The sequence below is a fragment of the Thamnophis sirtalis genome, unplaced genomic scaffold (assembly GCF_051295495.1).
Source record: "Thamnophis sirtalis isolate CommonGarterSnake01/CBP01778 unplaced genomic scaffold, rThaSir2_p1.2 scaffold_9, whole genome shotgun sequence".
In the NCBI taxonomy this organism is placed as follows: domain Eukaryota; kingdom Metazoa; phylum Chordata; class Lepidosauria; order Squamata; family Natricidae; genus Thamnophis; species Thamnophis sirtalis.
In genome coordinates this window covers 36,807,301-36,824,324 of record NW_028261389.1, presented here as the reverse complement: position 1 = coordinate 36,824,324, position 17,024 = coordinate 36,807,301, and the positions used below count along the sequence as shown (strand labels likewise).

At 43.2% G+C, this 17,024-nt stretch overlaps 1 protein-coding gene across 2 annotated transcripts in view; it reads right to left on the bottom strand.

Moving 5' to 3' along the window:
* Nucleotides 1-77: 77 nt before the first annotated feature.
* Nucleotides 78-17,024, bottom strand: part of FGD6 (FYVE, RhoGEF and PH domain containing 6) — a 61,109-nt gene continuing 44,162 nt past the window's right edge. The window contains exons 14-21 of one of the 2 annotated variants that reach the window (XM_014060478.2): nt 16,564-16,643; nt 16,355-16,457; nt 15,478-15,621; nt 15,270-15,372; nt 14,565-14,689; nt 11,119-11,247; nt 1,849-1,997; nt 78-312 (exon numbers count right to left, since the gene is read on the bottom strand). In XM_014060478.2, coding sequence (XP_013915953.2) covers nt 276-312; nt 1,849-1,997; nt 11,119-11,247; nt 14,565-14,689; nt 15,270-15,372; nt 15,478-15,621; nt 16,355-16,457; nt 16,564-16,643 — 870 coding nt within the window. In that variant the 3' untranslated portion in view covers nt 78-275. The remainder of the gene's footprint in view (nt 313-1,848; nt 1,998-11,118; nt 11,248-14,564; nt 14,690-15,269; nt 15,373-15,477; nt 15,622-16,354; nt 16,458-16,563; nt 16,644-17,024) is intronic. The other variant, XM_087723341.1, reaches the window with a different exon arrangement.

The window sequence follows — 17,024 nt, the reverse complement described above, 5'->3', positions numbered from 1 at the left end:
GTGGTTTATAAGGTTCTGTAATCAAGGAAATTTTCAAATTCAGTTCGAGTTTCAGAAATGATTCTGACCAAATGTAAAACAGTGACAGAGTTTAATAAATAACATATTTTGTATGACGACAAGTATTCACATTTCTTTAAAAATCATTATGCCTGAACCAGAGACTAGGTTCAGACCACACAAAAAAGGTTTTTCCTAGGCAAATGCATTGACTCTAACATACAGAACTGTAATATCGTTTAGTTATCTGACATTGTGTTTAAACCCAGAATGTGCTACAATATTGTGGCTTCTTGAAAAGCTTCTATCCACCTATTGAAAAAAAGAAAACATTATTTTAATAACAAAACTACAACCCCATCCCCACCAGCCTCTTCATTGATTTGGCAAGCTGCTAGTTGTGGCATCTCTTTTTGTGGTAAAGAGACGCACATAGTTTTGGCACATATGATATGAAACAAGCAGGTTTTTTTTCCAAATCCTTCCTGTTCATTAGAAATCTTTTTTTTAAAAAAAAAAATCACCCAGACGTTGCTAGGCACAAGGCTGGAAACAAGTAGGATTTAAAATAACCCTTTAGACTTAAACTATAATTTGCAGAAAAAAAGCATTTGCTAAGAATAAGTACTGTATGAACAAAATGACTATCTGTTTCGAAGGTTATCCTCTAGGGAAATAGGAAAAGTTAGGAATTTATGTTTCATTTCTTTGTTGTATCTACTGGTTAATGCTTTCTTGTTTCTGATAATTAGAGTCTTTATTTCATGTTCTATATATTTATCTATGGGAAACATGTCTGTAATGTTAGTTGTTGTATATTTTTATCTTCCCTGCTATTGAATGTTTTATGTGTCTATTTAAAAATAGGAAACAATAATTTTCATTTCTTTGTAATAAAAGTTTTGATTCCATTTATATTCTGTTCTGTCTTTGTAAGGGGAAGTTGTTTTTTTTTCTAGTCAGCCAGCTCAACACAGAGGGCCAACAGTTATTATGACTTAGTGTTACAACATTTATTTCCATTTGCCATTTTATTTTGTTTATTTGTCAGTAAGGCACATAGACTATGGGTACCATATTTTCTCATGTGCCAGAGTTGGTGGAAGATGCTAGATAGAGGGATTCCTTTTGATGAGAGGTGAGAACAGTAATTACTACTACTAATAACACTAAGTCAGGAAAGGAAACTAAGATATGCAAACCCAAACAACTTCTGGGAGTAAAAGATTTCTAAACTTACAGTTGTGTTACTACATCAAGTATAATGATTTTCAGAGTATATATAATTAGAACATTCACCAAATTGGAATATTTAAGTAATTGACAGTTTATCCTTATTTAACAAAATTACAATCAAAACCATACTAGAGGATGTTACAGTTAGTTACCTTGAGATAAAATGGGAGGCCTATAAATTTTATAAATCTAATGAAACAAACTTCATTTACTCTAGTTTTTATAGCAATAGCAATATAGCAATAGCAGTAGACTTATATACCGCTTCATAGGCCTTTCAGGCCTCTCTAAGCGGTTTACAGAGAGTCAGCATATTGCCCCCAACAATCTGGGTCCTCATTTTACCCACCTCGGAAGGATGGAAGGCTGAGTCAACCCTGAGCCGGTGAGATTTGAACCGCTGACCTGCTGATCTAGCAGTAGCCTGCAGTGCTGCATTTAACCACTGCGCCACCTTGGCTCTTTTAGGTACTTCACTGAGAATATTAAAAACATATCTATGTTGGCAAAATAATTTCTGTACAATCAGGGAATAATCAATAGTATCACAGACGCATAGTCATAGATACATACATAGATACATACAAATAAATAAAATAACTGGCCACTTACCTCTGTGCTGATTGGGAATCATCCGATCTGAATATGTAAAATAAAGTATTTTTGTGCAATAAATTGAAAACTTTAGATTCTAAGTGTTCATCTTTAACTTCAGCAACTGTAAAACCCAGTAAAGGTTGGCTCTCTAAAGCAGCTACATCCTAATATTAAAAAGAAACCCAGAATTAGATGTGACTTTTCATTTTTGAAACTCTGAAAATGCCATACAAGAATGTTTCTTGCAATTCTAGACCAATATCAAATCCTGAGTTTGAGTATAAATGTGAGCAAACAGGAATTACTTTGGTTCAAATCCTTCAATTATTTAGCTAATGGCTCAATACATAGCATTTCTACCCTACACTTCCTTCCAAACACATAAGCATGAATAGAAGAGTGATAACTCTCTTCCACTATTGTGGTTAGCCTGATATATATGCTACACTCACTGTTCCCTCTAAGGTGCGCGCGTGCGCGGCCGCGCACGTCGCTAGAAACCTCCGCGCAGAGCTTTCTAACTGCCGCGCAGAGCTTTCTACCAAAGCAAACGTGGAGAAGTCCTTTGCAGGCAGCTAGAACTGGCCGCCTTTAAAGGACCTCCCCAGACTTGTTTTGATGAGCCGCCAGTCCTCTTGCTTCTTCTCCTTCACCAGCAAAGCTCCCGCAGTGGTGCCTCTCTCTCCACGCGGAGCACCTGAGCTGGCCCCCGCGTTATCCCTCCCCCTTCCTCCTCTGCCGTGCTTTTGAGGCCGCGGGAGCTAGTAGGAAAGCGGCGGAGGTGGAGGCGATGGCAGGGATAACCCAGAGCCCAGCTGAGGTGCTCCGAGCGAAGGGGGAGGCACCACCGCCGCTGCTTTGCCGGTGAAGGAGAAGGAGCAAGAGGACTGGCAGCTTTGAAATGGTCCCGCCGGCTGCAGATTTGATTCAGCGTAAGCAGGGGCCGAACACATGCTGAGCTGACTTTGCGCAGTGAGGCGGAGTAATTCAACCCCCCCCCCAAAGAACACGTGTCTCTGTGTGTGTGTGTGTGAGAGAGAGAGAGAGAGAGAGTGTGTGTGTGTGTGTGTGAGAGAGAGAGAGAGAGAGAGAGTTGGATCAAAATTGGTGGCCAAAGGAGTGGAGGGAAGGAAGGAAGGAAGCCCTGCCCCCTGTGAAAAAAACTGAAGATGGAGCAGTGAATGAATAAACCATAAAAGCAACAAACAGTTAATGCGTAAGTAAGCTGAGGAGCAAGTTCTCAACTAAGGAAGAAATATTAGAAAGAAATATAAAAAGCTCAATATGCCAAAACACTTATTTTAGTCTTCATTTAATTACTTGTATTGTAGTCTGATGTAACATCTTTTTAAAGTTAACGTTAGTTAGAAAAGATAGGGTACAAAACTTAAATAATAAAAAAAATTGTACATTCATTTTGAAAAATAAATGCAATACTTGATTAATTTCATATCTTTATTTAAAATAGTTTTGGCATGGCATATGATTTTATTGACTCAGTTGGAAATGATGTGGATGTTGTATCTGATTCTGAGGTATATATATTCTTAAGTAACATAACATATAGCATATTGTCCAAACTTGCTAGACTATTTAATTGATCTTATTACTTTAAAGGGGGAGAGTTTCATGATGAATTATTTTATTACATTTATGTTGTATTTATATATTATATTTATTACATTTATATTCCACATTATATATTTGTATTGTTATTTTAGTGTTTATTGTCAATTTTGATAGATATATTGATATATCAATACTGATTTTAATCATACTAAATAACAATTACTGCTATTATTTATCAGCATTAAATATTTACATTTTTAATATCGAGTTAGTCATATTTTAGAATAATAGGATTATCTTTTAATAGGATAATTGGCAAAATCTAATTCAAATGTGATGGGTTGCATTCCAAAGGAATGTGAGAGGACAGGTTGCCTGCAAAATGCCAGGACCCAGGACCTGTTGGTGCCATGTCTCTCTCTAGCCAGTCTAATGATCTAAAAGCTGAGCAGAAGTCTTTTTTTTTTTTCAGGGTGAGCGGAAAAGTATAGTGTTTGAGTAGCACATTTTCATGCCTGACATTCATCAGGCTGAAACCTCGCTCACAATTGGTGCTTGGCGCTTGGAATGTTGCGCAAATGTCCAGCAGATGAGACAGAAGTTCAAACTGTTGCTCTCTTAGGTGCTCAGGCATGAAACTGTGCCGCTCAAACACTATACTTTTCCGCTCACCCTGAAAAAAAATTAGAGGGAACATTGGCTACACTATCATTAATTTAGAAAGTAATCACTCACCAAGACTAGTTCTATATTTAGGCTTCATGAAGTCACCCAGTTCCCTTGAAATCTATCAGAATTGCTGGCAGTTGCTATGTGTGAGAATAATGAATTCCAGCTATACACAGTTCATTATTTTGTGTGAATCATTTTACATATGTTATTTTTTTCCAATGATTTGTTTAAAGATACTCTCTACATTCAGTTCAATCACTTAATGATCGATCAAAATTATGTCAGTGCTGATTGAAAGGACTTATGAGCCTTGCCTGATGGTATGGCACTGCAGGGTCTCCACAGTCACGTGATTGTGATCTGCAATCTGTTCACATTTCTAACAGGTTACCACCTGTTTTCCTGTGCACCGCTTGGAGAGTCCAAGCGACGGGTTAAATCAGTCTGGTTGCCCTGGGACTGAGGAATCCTTTTCCTTGGCCACGCCTCCTGGTGTTACTTGGCGCCAGAATTTTTCCTCAGTCTGCCCGTTCAGGACTTATATTTGTGAGCTCCAGTGTAATTTATCTAGGCTTGGACTCTTCTTCTAGTTTTTTCCTTTCTTTTTCCTTAATTTGTTGTTCCCATAGCTAACAGTTAATTGTCTCCCCTTTTTCCTTCACGTCATTTGATTTCTCCCAGAGACTCGGAGGTAGGTGTGGTGGTGGTGGGTGCTCCATTTGCCACGCTGCCTTTGGATGGCAGCGGAAAGCTGCCTCATTAGCTTTAAAGCGCGGCAGGAGCGGCAAGGCTTCCGGCAGCTGCCGGCGTTCCCCTTTTAGTCGGAATTTGTTGTTTTGTGTTCTTCTCGCCCTTCGGAGGGCACAGCCTGCCGCGGAGGGATGCGCGGCCGCTTTAAATTGCGTGGCTGCCATCTTTACCTCCTTTCCCCTCGCTCTGGAGCGGCGGCAAATTGGGAGGGCCTGATTTCGCACCTTTTCTCCCATTGGTGTTCCCGCTCAGCTACACTTCTGCAGATAGCCACAGGGTGGTTAGCTGGCCTTGATCGGGTCTCTGGCTGGGTCACTTCCACCCACAGCGTTTCCCCAAGTGGTGCTGGCATCTTGGCCACCTGGTGGTCATACACCGACACAGGATTTTAAAGTAATTTTTCTTTTTGCCTTTTATCCACTGATTCTCCCTGATCTATCTGCCTGGACTTGCAGCCTCGGCTGCTTTTCCACCTTCTCACCTCCCGTTGAGTGGCTGGATTCATTGGATTCATTGCAGAGCCCCATTTTTACTCCTCTGGATTTTTTTCCACAAAATGTTCCTGCTTCCACAATACCTGCGTGTCATCTGATCCAGCACCAGCCACCAGAGTCTCCTTCATCTCCTGACCTCCACCTGTATTGGCCACTTGTCTGAAGTCTGTGCCATCAGGCCATGGAGCATCCTGGCCCATCTGACTCCCTTACGGTAGACCAGGCCCCTCTCAACTCCCTAGCAAGGGAACTTCTATAGGCAGGGGCAAGGGGGTAAGGAAGGGCAGGGTGGTCACTCAAGATAGCCATCCCTATAAGCACCTTCCGCGGCGGCGACTAGGGATGCAGAGAGACGGCATCGGCCTCTCAACAAACAATTTGAGAAGGCTAAATACCAGGCTGTGAGGGAGTGCCTCAACCTACCCCTCCTGTGGGGTCAGTCATTCCACCACTACCAAGGGGGGATCAGCTGTCTGTAATTGATGAGGAAGTGGACTCCCAGGATCTCTCCCCGGATAGGTCTCTGGCTGAACCGAGCTCTGCTGCTTTTTCATGTGTTTCTGAGTCAGGACCTGCCCCCGAGGACCCTAACCCTGGGGGGCTCGCTGATCCCATCCTTGCCAGACATGTTCCTCCTTCCAGGGACCCCGGTGGTTAGGACTCTGCCATAGCTCAGGGACCTGAGTTATCTGCCCACATGCAGGTGGTGGTTGCCCATGCCATCTCAGGGCATTGCCCAGGGGATGCAGAGGTGTGACCAAGCACCCGTCGCTCCCAGCTCCTCTCAGCCAGGCAGGAGGCTCCCTTCACCGCCAGGCAGGTCCGTCACCCATCTCTGGAGTCCTTGGCACTAAGCGAGGCTTCCGTTTTGGAGGACCCAGATCAGGAGGAGCAGGAGCTCTCGGAGGACGAGGACCTTCCTCCGGATGCTCCTGCCTTCTCGGGTCCCTTTAAGCCTAGCCTATTTAAGTCCATCTTGCACAAGGCTAGGAGCACCACCCAAGTGGGTACTAAACCTAAGACCGTGCAGGGATTCTCGGATTCCGCTCTGGTCAACCCCAATGCTAGCATGTTTAACGTTCAGGCACCTCAGCAAGAGCTGGTGCCGGTCCCCAATCTCTTCATGGATGTCATTCAACGGCAATGGGCCCAGCCTGGCTCCCTGGCTGCGCCCAGTGGCGGGGACAAAAAGCTGTACTCAGTTGATCCCGCGCTGGAAGACATCCTGGTCCTGCCATCTGTAGACCCCCCTACAGCGGCTCTTACTTTTAATTTGGTCCTTCCAGCTGACTTGTTGGGGACAAAAAAGCAGAGAAGGCCTGTCACAAGACTCATCAGGCAGCAGCTTGGGCCATTAAGGCGTCTTCATCTGCGTCCTTCTTTAACAGAGCCTCTGTCATTTGGCTGCGTGAGCTTCAGGCTAAACTACCAGCAGGAGACACTCGTCTTCGCCAGGACATAACAAAAATTATTGTAGCGTCCCAGTATTCAGCTGATGCCTCCCTTAACGCGGCCAAATTCACCTCTAGGGCATTAGGGTCCAACGTGACCTCCCGCCGCCTCATCTGGCTCCATCACTCGGACCAGAAGAACAAGTGGAAATTGGCGTCTGCCCCGTTTAAGGGGTCCAAATTATTTGGGGAGGTCTTAGACCCCTTCTTGATTGAATCCAAAGATAAACGGAAAGTTCAGTCCTACCCTGAACAAGAAACAGGATTGCAAATCCTCTCCCTATTTCAAGAGGCAGTCCTTTTGTCCCAGTGAATCTGCAGGATCCTCTTCCGCTCCCTCAAACAGACCAACTGGTCAGTCAGGAGATAGGTTCCAGGACAGGCAGTCCTTTTGGGACAAGGGTAGGCAGCAGTTCAACTACCACAGGTCCAACCGCGGCGGGGCCTCCAACAGGCCCTTCCACAAGTCCAAGTAACCATCAATGCTCCCCTCCCATTGGGGGCTGACTCCAGCTGTTCGCTCCCCAGTCGGCACTGACCACGGAGGATACCTGTGTCCTCCAGACTGCCAGGGAGGGGCTTTCCTTGGAGTTTCTCTCCCAACCTCCTTGAAACTTCATCCATTGTCCAACCCCCTCTTGCCCTCTCAAGAAGGAACTCATGGCCCAGGAAATTCACCACCTCCTGGAGATCAATGCTGTGGAACAAGTTCCACCCAACCAGAAGGGAGGGGATTTTATTCCATTGTCTTCCTGGTGCCCAATAACTCAGAGAGGTGGAGAACCATCTTGGATCTCAAGAATCTCAACCATCACATCGCATACAGGAGGTTCAAGATGCAATCCCTGCAGACTATCCTAGTGGGGATTCGCCAGGGGGACCTCCTCACGTCCATCAACTTGAAGGAGGCTTATATACACATTCCCATTCGGCCACAACGCCGAAGTTTCCTGTGGTTTTTCTATGCTGGCCGACACTATCAGTACAGGGCCCTTCCATTCGGCCTGTCATCGGCACCCAGAACCTTCACAAAAGTTCTGTCAATGGCTGCAGCACAACTCAGGCGCAGGCCCATAAGGCTTCAATGTTACCTGGATGACATTCTCATCCAATCGTCATCCAGGAAACAGGCCCAATGGGACCTCCACATTACAATGAGGTCCCTCATGAGCCACGGGTTCTCCCTGAACCTGGACAAGAGTCATCTCATCCCAACTGCCAAACCCATCCATCTGGGGGCTGTGATAGACACCTCAGCATGCAGGGTGTTACTTTCCCAGGACAGGATAGACAGTTTAGTATCCCTGACCCACAAGATTCTGGGGTTGAGGCAGGTCTCCATGCTACTCCTATCACAACTGTTGGGGAAGATGATCTCCTGCATCTTGGTCGTTCTCTGGGCACGCCTTCACTCCAGAGAGTTGCAGTGGCTTCTCCTGCCCCATCAAAGAGCCAACAGGAGCAACTCATCCATGAGGGTGTGGATTCCCCTGACCGTGAAGAGGTCTCTCAAGTGATGGCAATCGACTGCTCTGCTGAAGGGACACCTGTTCAAGGAGCCCACGAGAGTAGTCATCTCGACAGATGCCAGCCTTGCCGGTTGGGGGGCACACATGGGACATCGCGTAACTCAAGACAAGTGGTCTCCAGCTGAAGCAGCCTGCAACATCAACTTCTTAGAGCTACGAGCGGCCAGACTCGCCCTACGACATTTTCACCGGGACATTCTTCATCAACACATCCTCCTGATGACGGACAATGTGGCCACCAAGGCCCATATAAATTGCCAGGGCGGCATCAGGTCCAGGAAGTTTATGGCGGAGGCAGAGGTCCTGGGCAGTGGGCGGAGCGTCACGTTGCATCCATTCGCTCTGACCAGATCTCGGGAGAGGACAATAGGCAGGCGGACTGGTTGAGCAGGACCACCATAGACAGTGCAGAGTGGCGTCTGGATCCGACCCTGTTCAACCAGTTGTCTCACAGATTCGGCACCCCAGTGATCGATCTGTTCGCCACCCGAGAGAACACGCAGCTCCAGCGCTTCTTCTCCCGCTTCCACTAGCCAGGGGCGGAGAGGACGGATGCCCTTCGATGTAGATGACCTCAGGGACCTCTGTACGCCTTCCCACCGCTTCTGTTTCTACCAAGGTAATCTGCAAGATCATCGTGGAAAGGGAGGAGGTCCTTCTCGTAGCTCCCCACTGGCCTCGCAGGTCATGGTACGCCGACCTCGTCAGCCTGTCGGTGTCATCTCCATGGCAGATTCTCGGGACCAGGTCTCCCTCAGCCAGAGGGCCATAGTCACCTGGACCCCCAGTGGCTCCAGCTGGCCGTCTGGCACTTGAGGGGGATCTCCTAAGAAGAGAAGGCCTGTCGGAGGAGGTTGTGCGTACCATCCAGGCGCCCAGATGACCATCAACGACCAGGATGTATGATTCCATGTGGTCCACTTTCGCCAAGTGGTGTGACAACTACTGTTTCGATCCAGTCACTGTACCTGTTTCCCACGTACTGGACTTTCTACACGGGGGCTGGATAGCAATAGCAATAGCAATAGCAATAGCAGTAGACTTATATACTTATATACCGCTTCATAGGCCTTTCAGGCCTCTCTAAGCGGTTTACAGAGAGTCAGCATATTGCCCCCAACAATCTGGGTCCTCATTTTACCCACCTCGGAAGGATGGAAGGCTGAGTCAACCCTGAGCCGGTGAGATTTGAACCGCTGACCTGCTGATCTAGCAGTAGCCTGCAGTGCTGCATTTAACCACTGCGCCACCTTGGTCTCGTCCCCAATACCCTTCATCGTCAGGTCCGACGATCCGATCCAGTCCCTCAGCAAGATCTCAAGGGTTCACTGTTTCCTTAAGGGCGCCTCCAACTTACGCCATCTGGTGGTTCCCGCTATCCCACCTGGCAGTTATCAGTGGTCTTACAGACTCTTACCTCTCCGCCCTTTGAGTCTCTACGTACGACATCTCTTCATCACCTCAGTTTAAAGGCTGCCTTTCTTGTTGCAATAACATCTGCAAGACGCATTTTGGAACTGGCAGCTTTATCAGTCCGGGAGGATCTATGCGTCGTCCAACCAGACAAGGTCGTACTGCGTCTGGACCCTGCCTTCATCCCGAAGGTCAACACCTGGTTCCACAAGATGCAGGAAGTAATCCTGCCTAACTTATGCCCACGCCCCAACCACTTGAGGGAACGTGGTTGGCACAAGTTGGACGTCATATGGGCCCTGTGGATATACATCTGACGCTCTGCAGGGCAGAGGCCCTCTTTGTATCATTCCAGCCTGGCTCCTTGGTTAAGAATGTGACATCTTCCACGGTCGGTAGGTAGCTCAGAGCATGCATTGCAGCTGCATACGAACACCAGTCCAGGGCGGTACCCCGGCACATTACCGCCCACTCCACTAGGAGCGCTGCCACCAATGCGGCCTGGGCTACCCAGGCTACCATCGAAGACATCTGCAGAGCGGCTACTTGGTCATCACCATCGCCCTTTGTCAGGAACTATAAATTGGACATGTATGCTTCGGCCGAAGCATCATTTGGCAGGTAGGTTCTACAGATAGTTGTTTCCATGACTGAATCCCGAGACTGTTCTTCTGCCCGCCCTAGTGACATATAATTTGGGTATGTCCCGTTGCTTGGACTCTCCAAGTGGTGCACAGGAAAATGACCATTGGTTTACCTGAAGGGTCCTTTTCTGTGCATCGCGGGAGAGTCCAACCCACCCTGGTTTCTCAGTCCAAGGATTTGTGACCATCGTGTCAACTTGAACTTTCTTTTACTGATTCATCACGCTTTCCAGTCTTCACGTTCCAGACCATCTCAAAATTCTGGTGCCAAGTAACACCAGGAGGCGTGGCCAAGGAAAAAGATTCCTCAATCCCAGGGCAACCAGACTGACTTAACCCGTCGCTTGGACTCTCCCGTGGTGCACAGAAAAGGACCCTTCAGGTAAGCCAATGGTCATTCTCCATGTGTTCACCATTTGCAATCTTGCATACTAGATGCTCCAGAAAACCAGCAGGGAAGGTCCCAAGCTACAGTCACCTGCTGAGAGGACTCCCTCTAGTTTCTGGTGGCTGATTGAAAAAGGTTCATCCAGAAATGATAGCTTGACAACATGATCACTTAGTACCACAACCAGGAGTGCTGGGATTTTGGTCATTGAGAGAAACAGTCATGTGACCTCTCACTTAATGATCACTTCGCTCAATGACTGAGAAGTCCAGTGTCAATTGTGGTCATAAGTCAAGAACTATCTGTAAACGGAATCCTTAGGAGTGTCATGCCAACATTCTATATGAAGTGTTTTCTCAGTTTTTCATTTCTTACCTCACTAGCAGCATATGTGTATAGCACTTTATTTTTTATCACAAACCACAGGTGTTTCCATGGTTTCTTAGTGCCCTTTGATCTGTACAGGTAACCACTTATTGAAGAATCTTCTGTATTAGCTGATACCTATAATGGACACAAGTATGTAGTTTAATTACAAGAGACTGTAATATAACTGCTCCCTGATGTACTGATCATTATCTTCATTATAATCTTGCTTAAAATATAGTTTCAGCTAAGCATAACTGCTTGCTACATTTATATGCTACATTTTTATTAATTTACTATCCAAAATGTTCAAGTTCTATTACTAAACTGACTTTTCAGCAACTTTTGTACTCTATGACACTTTCAACATTTCCAAAAAAACCTACGAATCAGTCTTACTCTCCTGTTAATTAGACATCCTTCAGTCAAGTAGCAAAGGGGTCCCCAACCCCCAGGCCATTACTGGGCTGTGGCCCCTTTGGAGCCAGGCTGTGCAAGTGGTGAGGGTTTGTGTGCATCTGTGCGCATACACAGCTCCATTTGCACAAGCAGCGGGAACTCACACATGAAGCTGCATTTGTGTGAGCGGCAGGCGCTAATGCACAGTTTCATTTACGTGAGTGGAGAATTCACACCTACAGCTTACATGGAACCATCCCTTTCTCCCCTCCGCCAGACCGCCAAACTGAAAATGTTAGACCGCTGAAGTAGAGAACTATTTTTAGAACAAATAAAATATTTTACAAAAGTTATATAGAAAATAATGTTGATTCCAATATACTACAGCAAAGCTATGAAAAGTCTTTAAGAGTTTGGTTTGTTTATTTCTTGGACTCTTATTTCATGTTATATTCCCATGAATATATGAATGAATGAATGAATGAATGAATGAATGAATGAATGAATGAATGAATGAATGAATGAATGAATGAATGAATGAATGAATGGACAAAAACAATTTACAATTAGGTCTTATATTAAAATCTTATTAAATAGATCAGGGGTGTAAAACTCAAGGCCCGGGGGCCGAATCTCGCCCACGGGGTGCTTAGATCTGGCCCATGAGGCTGCCTAAAAAACAGCAAAGGACTGGCCCGCAGTGCTTCTGCCAGCGAAAACGGAGCTCAAGTGGGCTTTGTGCAGCCCCCTCAAGCTCCATTTTCACTGGCAGAGTGTTGCAGGAGCCCATGCAGCCAAAAACAAAGTTCACAAGAGCCATGGGCAGCACTCCCAAGCTCCATTTTCACTGGCAGAGGGTTGCAGGAGGCCATCACAGCTGAAATGGACCTCGGGAGCCCGTTTTCCCTGGCACAGCGCTCGGACAACCACAGGACCACTGATACAAGTGACATCAATCTGGCCACACCCACCCTGGCCATGCCCACCCCAGCCCCCCAACGTCAAACAACCCTGATGCGGCCCTCAATGAAATCGAGTTTGACTGAAATAAATCAATCAGATACATATTTTAGCTTCTACTCTGTCTATTCCATTCTCTCCAAATCAGAATCTCAATAAGAAACCCAGAGCAATTAAACTGAACAATCGTCTTCTGAGAATTTCAGAAAAGATATTTTCTAGCCTCTCTAAACATACCAGGGATTGTGTTACTTGATTTACTAAACTCCACTTTCTGATTACTCTTCTTCTCATTACTGTTTTTCCTCACAAGACAATATGTTTCTCTATAGTTGAATCTGATGCTGCACTTCTATATTCACCTAGGATCAAACCCATCTCACACAATGGGACTTATTCCTAGGTAAAAAGGAATGTGCTGTAAAGGAAATTTTGTTATTATTCCTTTTGCATCTGAGAATACACTGTGGGCAATTTGTTGTTTTTAAGATCCTTTTTTAAACAACATTTTTATTTTCAATTATACATATAAAGGCTGCATATAATGGTTGTTGATGCCTTCTGGAAGTGTTGAGCTATAATCTTTCACCTCCATAGCCAGTATGAACATTTTAAGTATCTACAAATGAAGCACATTATAATTCATTATTTTGATGCTATTGTTAAATGCAATTCAGCTTGATTTGATGGTGGATAAAAGCATCAGATATTTTTCAGCTCAGAATACATACAATTCCTATTAAAACTAAAAAAAAATTACTAGCATTTACTTTTCTATAAAGATATCTTTGAATGAAAAATTAACTCATATTAGGAATCCCAAAGAAAAATTGAACATGGGCAAAACTCAAATCTCAACCTTCTATAAGTGGTATTTTGTATTTCACAAAACATTGCATAACATTCTTCCCAAGATAAATTAAAAATTAAAGCAAAAGAATTACAGCAGATGCTAAAAGGTTTCCGACAGCAGGACTTAAACTATATAAATAATTTGTGTTCAGTAAATACTCAGAGGGAGCCAGTCTGGTGGAATGATTAATGGCTTCAGGCTAGAAACTGAGACACCATGACTTCTAGTCCTGCCTCAGCCACAATGCACCTTGGGCCAGTCACTCACTCTTAGCTCCAAGCCCATGTGAGGAATGATAGTGATCATCAACTAATCACAATCCATCTCTAAGGCAGATCTGATACTAGCTTATACAAGCCCCATGATAAGAGGTTACTAGTTAATCTTAAAGTGAAGCAGAACAGAAAGCTTATTGGATCAAGGTTGACATCAAGACATTATCTAGCTTTCTCAACTCAGAACAGGCCCAGCCTTGGAGAAACTTTCTCCTCTACCCAAGATTCAGATAAAATCCTAATCCAATTTGCAAATCTGTGTCATTCACTGAGAAAATTTTTAATAGTCAAACTTCCTATTAAAAATTGTCAGCAAATAAGTTCAAATTGGTTTGATTCTGTTTATGTAGCAAAAAGCTCCCTACCAAAAGATGCTAAAATGCTAAAGCTTAGCATGACCATAAGAAATTGTTAATATTTTTTTAAAAAGTCTTCTGTAGAGTTAAAATATGGTGAGATCTAGAAGGGACACTGTATTCTGTAAGGGACATTTATTTATTTGATTACTGTCTCTTTGTATTATTAACACATATATATTTTATCACTTTATTTCTTCCTACCTTATTGCAAAATTGGACTATGTACTATATTTGATTTGATTTTTAAGGTCATAAGATTAATAAATCAATAAACTATAACCACTCCCTCTCAACCCTAGGAAAGAGGCAAAGATAGAAGAGTTCTGAAAAATTGACAAATTGGTTTCAGACTTTTCACTATCTTGATGAAGCTCTGAATTACATGGGAATAAGGCAGGTAATCTTGCCTGCAATCCCCAAAAGAATATTGGGGGAGAGAAAGGGGAATCAGAAAGCAGAAAGGACAGAATAAAAAGAAGTAATGTTATTCTACAACTACTATCTTTGAAAAGAGCAACAGTTAGATGTCAATACATTTGGTCTCTAATTAAGCAACAGGTCTTCATTTGTATATACAAAAAAAATTAGTGCTGAGAAGATCTGACATACTTCCTTCAGTGCAGCTGGAATTTTTTTCTGCTTCCTGCCAGATGGAATACTGTGTAATACTGTAGACAAAGCATTAGTTGGCGATCGGTGATTTAGTGGCGATCCATTTTTAGAAGTGTACATATCTGAAATCAAGGTAGCAATTACAGTTATTTCTGATTCAGAGAACTAAAGGAGTGAGTTTTTAGTTTATCATTTATTAATTTTATAAGCTATAAATCATCTCTGATTATATTTCTATACAATATTTCAAAAACAGCTTGTAGCTTTTAAAATGTCTTAATGTTCAAGTGATTGTACAGCTATTCTGAATGTTTTGCTTGCTCATTACTTCTGATCATAGGTGGAATATTGGTGATCAAATACTTTCAGGCAACAATTTTCATCTCAGATAGATGAAAGTTTTTTTTAAAAGTAGCAGACATTGTAACTCAAAATGGCTGACTACAAATAATTTAAAAGAGCAAACAAGATAGGTTTAATCAAGAGATATATCTTTATGCTTGAAAAACCACAATACTATAAACTAAAAATATTGCTAAATAATGCCTAGCTTTTATATTTAGGATTTTTTTGTATTTAACTCTTGAAGTACCATTTTAAATGAAAAATTACTATTGTAATTTTAAAAATTCTAATCCCTGAAAAATATCTAAAGTAGATATATGAGCAAAAGTGAAAAACAGGCAAACATTTAATTTTAACCTTGTTTCTGCAACTCTTTAAAGCAATGATCACACACTCTTGCGGGGTGATTTTTCATGTAGTCTAATCCATGTTTATTTGATGAACAAGCTTGGCAGATTATCTGAAAAAAGAAACAGGTTATTATATGCACATAGATCTTTTTCAAATGCATTTGTCTCCATTTTTTCTCCTTTTTTTAAACCTAACAATATTATTTTTTTACAACCTTCCCACAAGCTCTGCAGTGGTGCCTTCTCCATGTCAGAGTGAATTCAGTGGTACAAATCATACACATGGTAGCTCTGGTATCAGGAATCCAGATTGGAGCTTTGGATCCTACAGGTCTTTCTTCTTCTTTTTCTTGGTCTGCCTAAGGAAGAGTGAGAAACATTGTATGCAGAAAAATATATTTACAGGATTTTTATTTTTTTCTATTTATTATGTAGAAAAGTACATATTACAGGCTCATTATCAATATCAGCACAATTTCTTAGATTTCAATGTATATTAGAATGGGAAATTAATTTTTTATTGAAGGATAAACATTCTCAGCAAGGTAAAGGAAGGTCTCTTCTCATATCTCATACAGTCAGAGTTGGGCAAAGATGTTTAGGCAAGGGTGGGTTCTGCCAGGCACTACTGCCGGTTCGCTCATGGGCGCGCTTTGTGGGCGCTTGATGTGCACTCTGTGTGCATACGCAGTGCAATAAAAAATGTTCTGCACAGAAGTGAAAAACAAGATGGCAGTGCCTACGGCGGTGCCTAGAAAGCCGGTTCGGGGGTGTGGCAGGCCTGGGTTGCTGCCGGTTCCAGCGACCCAGGCTGCCAAACCACTACCGGTTCGACCAAACTGGTCTGAACCAGTAGGAACCCACCACTGTGTTTAAGCTGTATAGATTATTTTTCTGTCCAGTACAGGAAATGCAAAGTTGGAATATACCCACCCAACAATAGATTGCTCAGCCTTCTCTTGGGTCCCAATGTACAGAAAGAATTATAAAATCTCTTGAGTGTTGAGCATAACATGGTTTCAACATTTATAATTTCACTCTCTCTCACACACACATATACATACATACATATCTTCTAGAAAGAAAGCTTACCTCTTCCAGACTTTTACTAGGGTTAAAAGTGATTCTTTTTTTGGTGTAGTCTTCAATTGACTGAGAGATCGTTTCTAACCATTCATCTCTTTCTGTGGCAGAACTGTTGGGATTAAATACACACACTAGATAAGCAACTTCTTTCAGAAAACATCACTAAGTAGATTTTCCTTTGACTTTATAAGGCTTTTTGGGGGGGCAACACTTACTTTGCTGAGAGGATGAAGGATCGTTCTACACTTTCTATGTTCAATTCATTTTGATAAGCTTCATGGGTTGGCTTCTTAACCTGGCAAGGTAGTAGAAAGTATAAAAAGAGAAATGTTCTATCACTTGTCATATTGAAAAATTAAACAAATAAGAGAATGACATGCTACCCCAGCCACAAAGGAGGTTTGCTTGGCAGGACTAGCCATGCTATGACTCACTAATTAATTTGTGCCACTGTTCTGATTGTGTCTGCAGGCAAGATTTGCAAATGGTCAAGCCTAAGATGCCATGGAAATAAACCAGTGAACTAAAACTGATTTTTAAAAAACCCTGAAAGGAAAAAGCCAAAAAGCCATAGATAAGGTCAGTCATAGGACATGCCTATCTGTAGAACAGCCAGCAGATCAGTTCTCCTGAAATAAGCTGGAGAATGGTGCTTATTTGTTAGTGAGACCTGAGA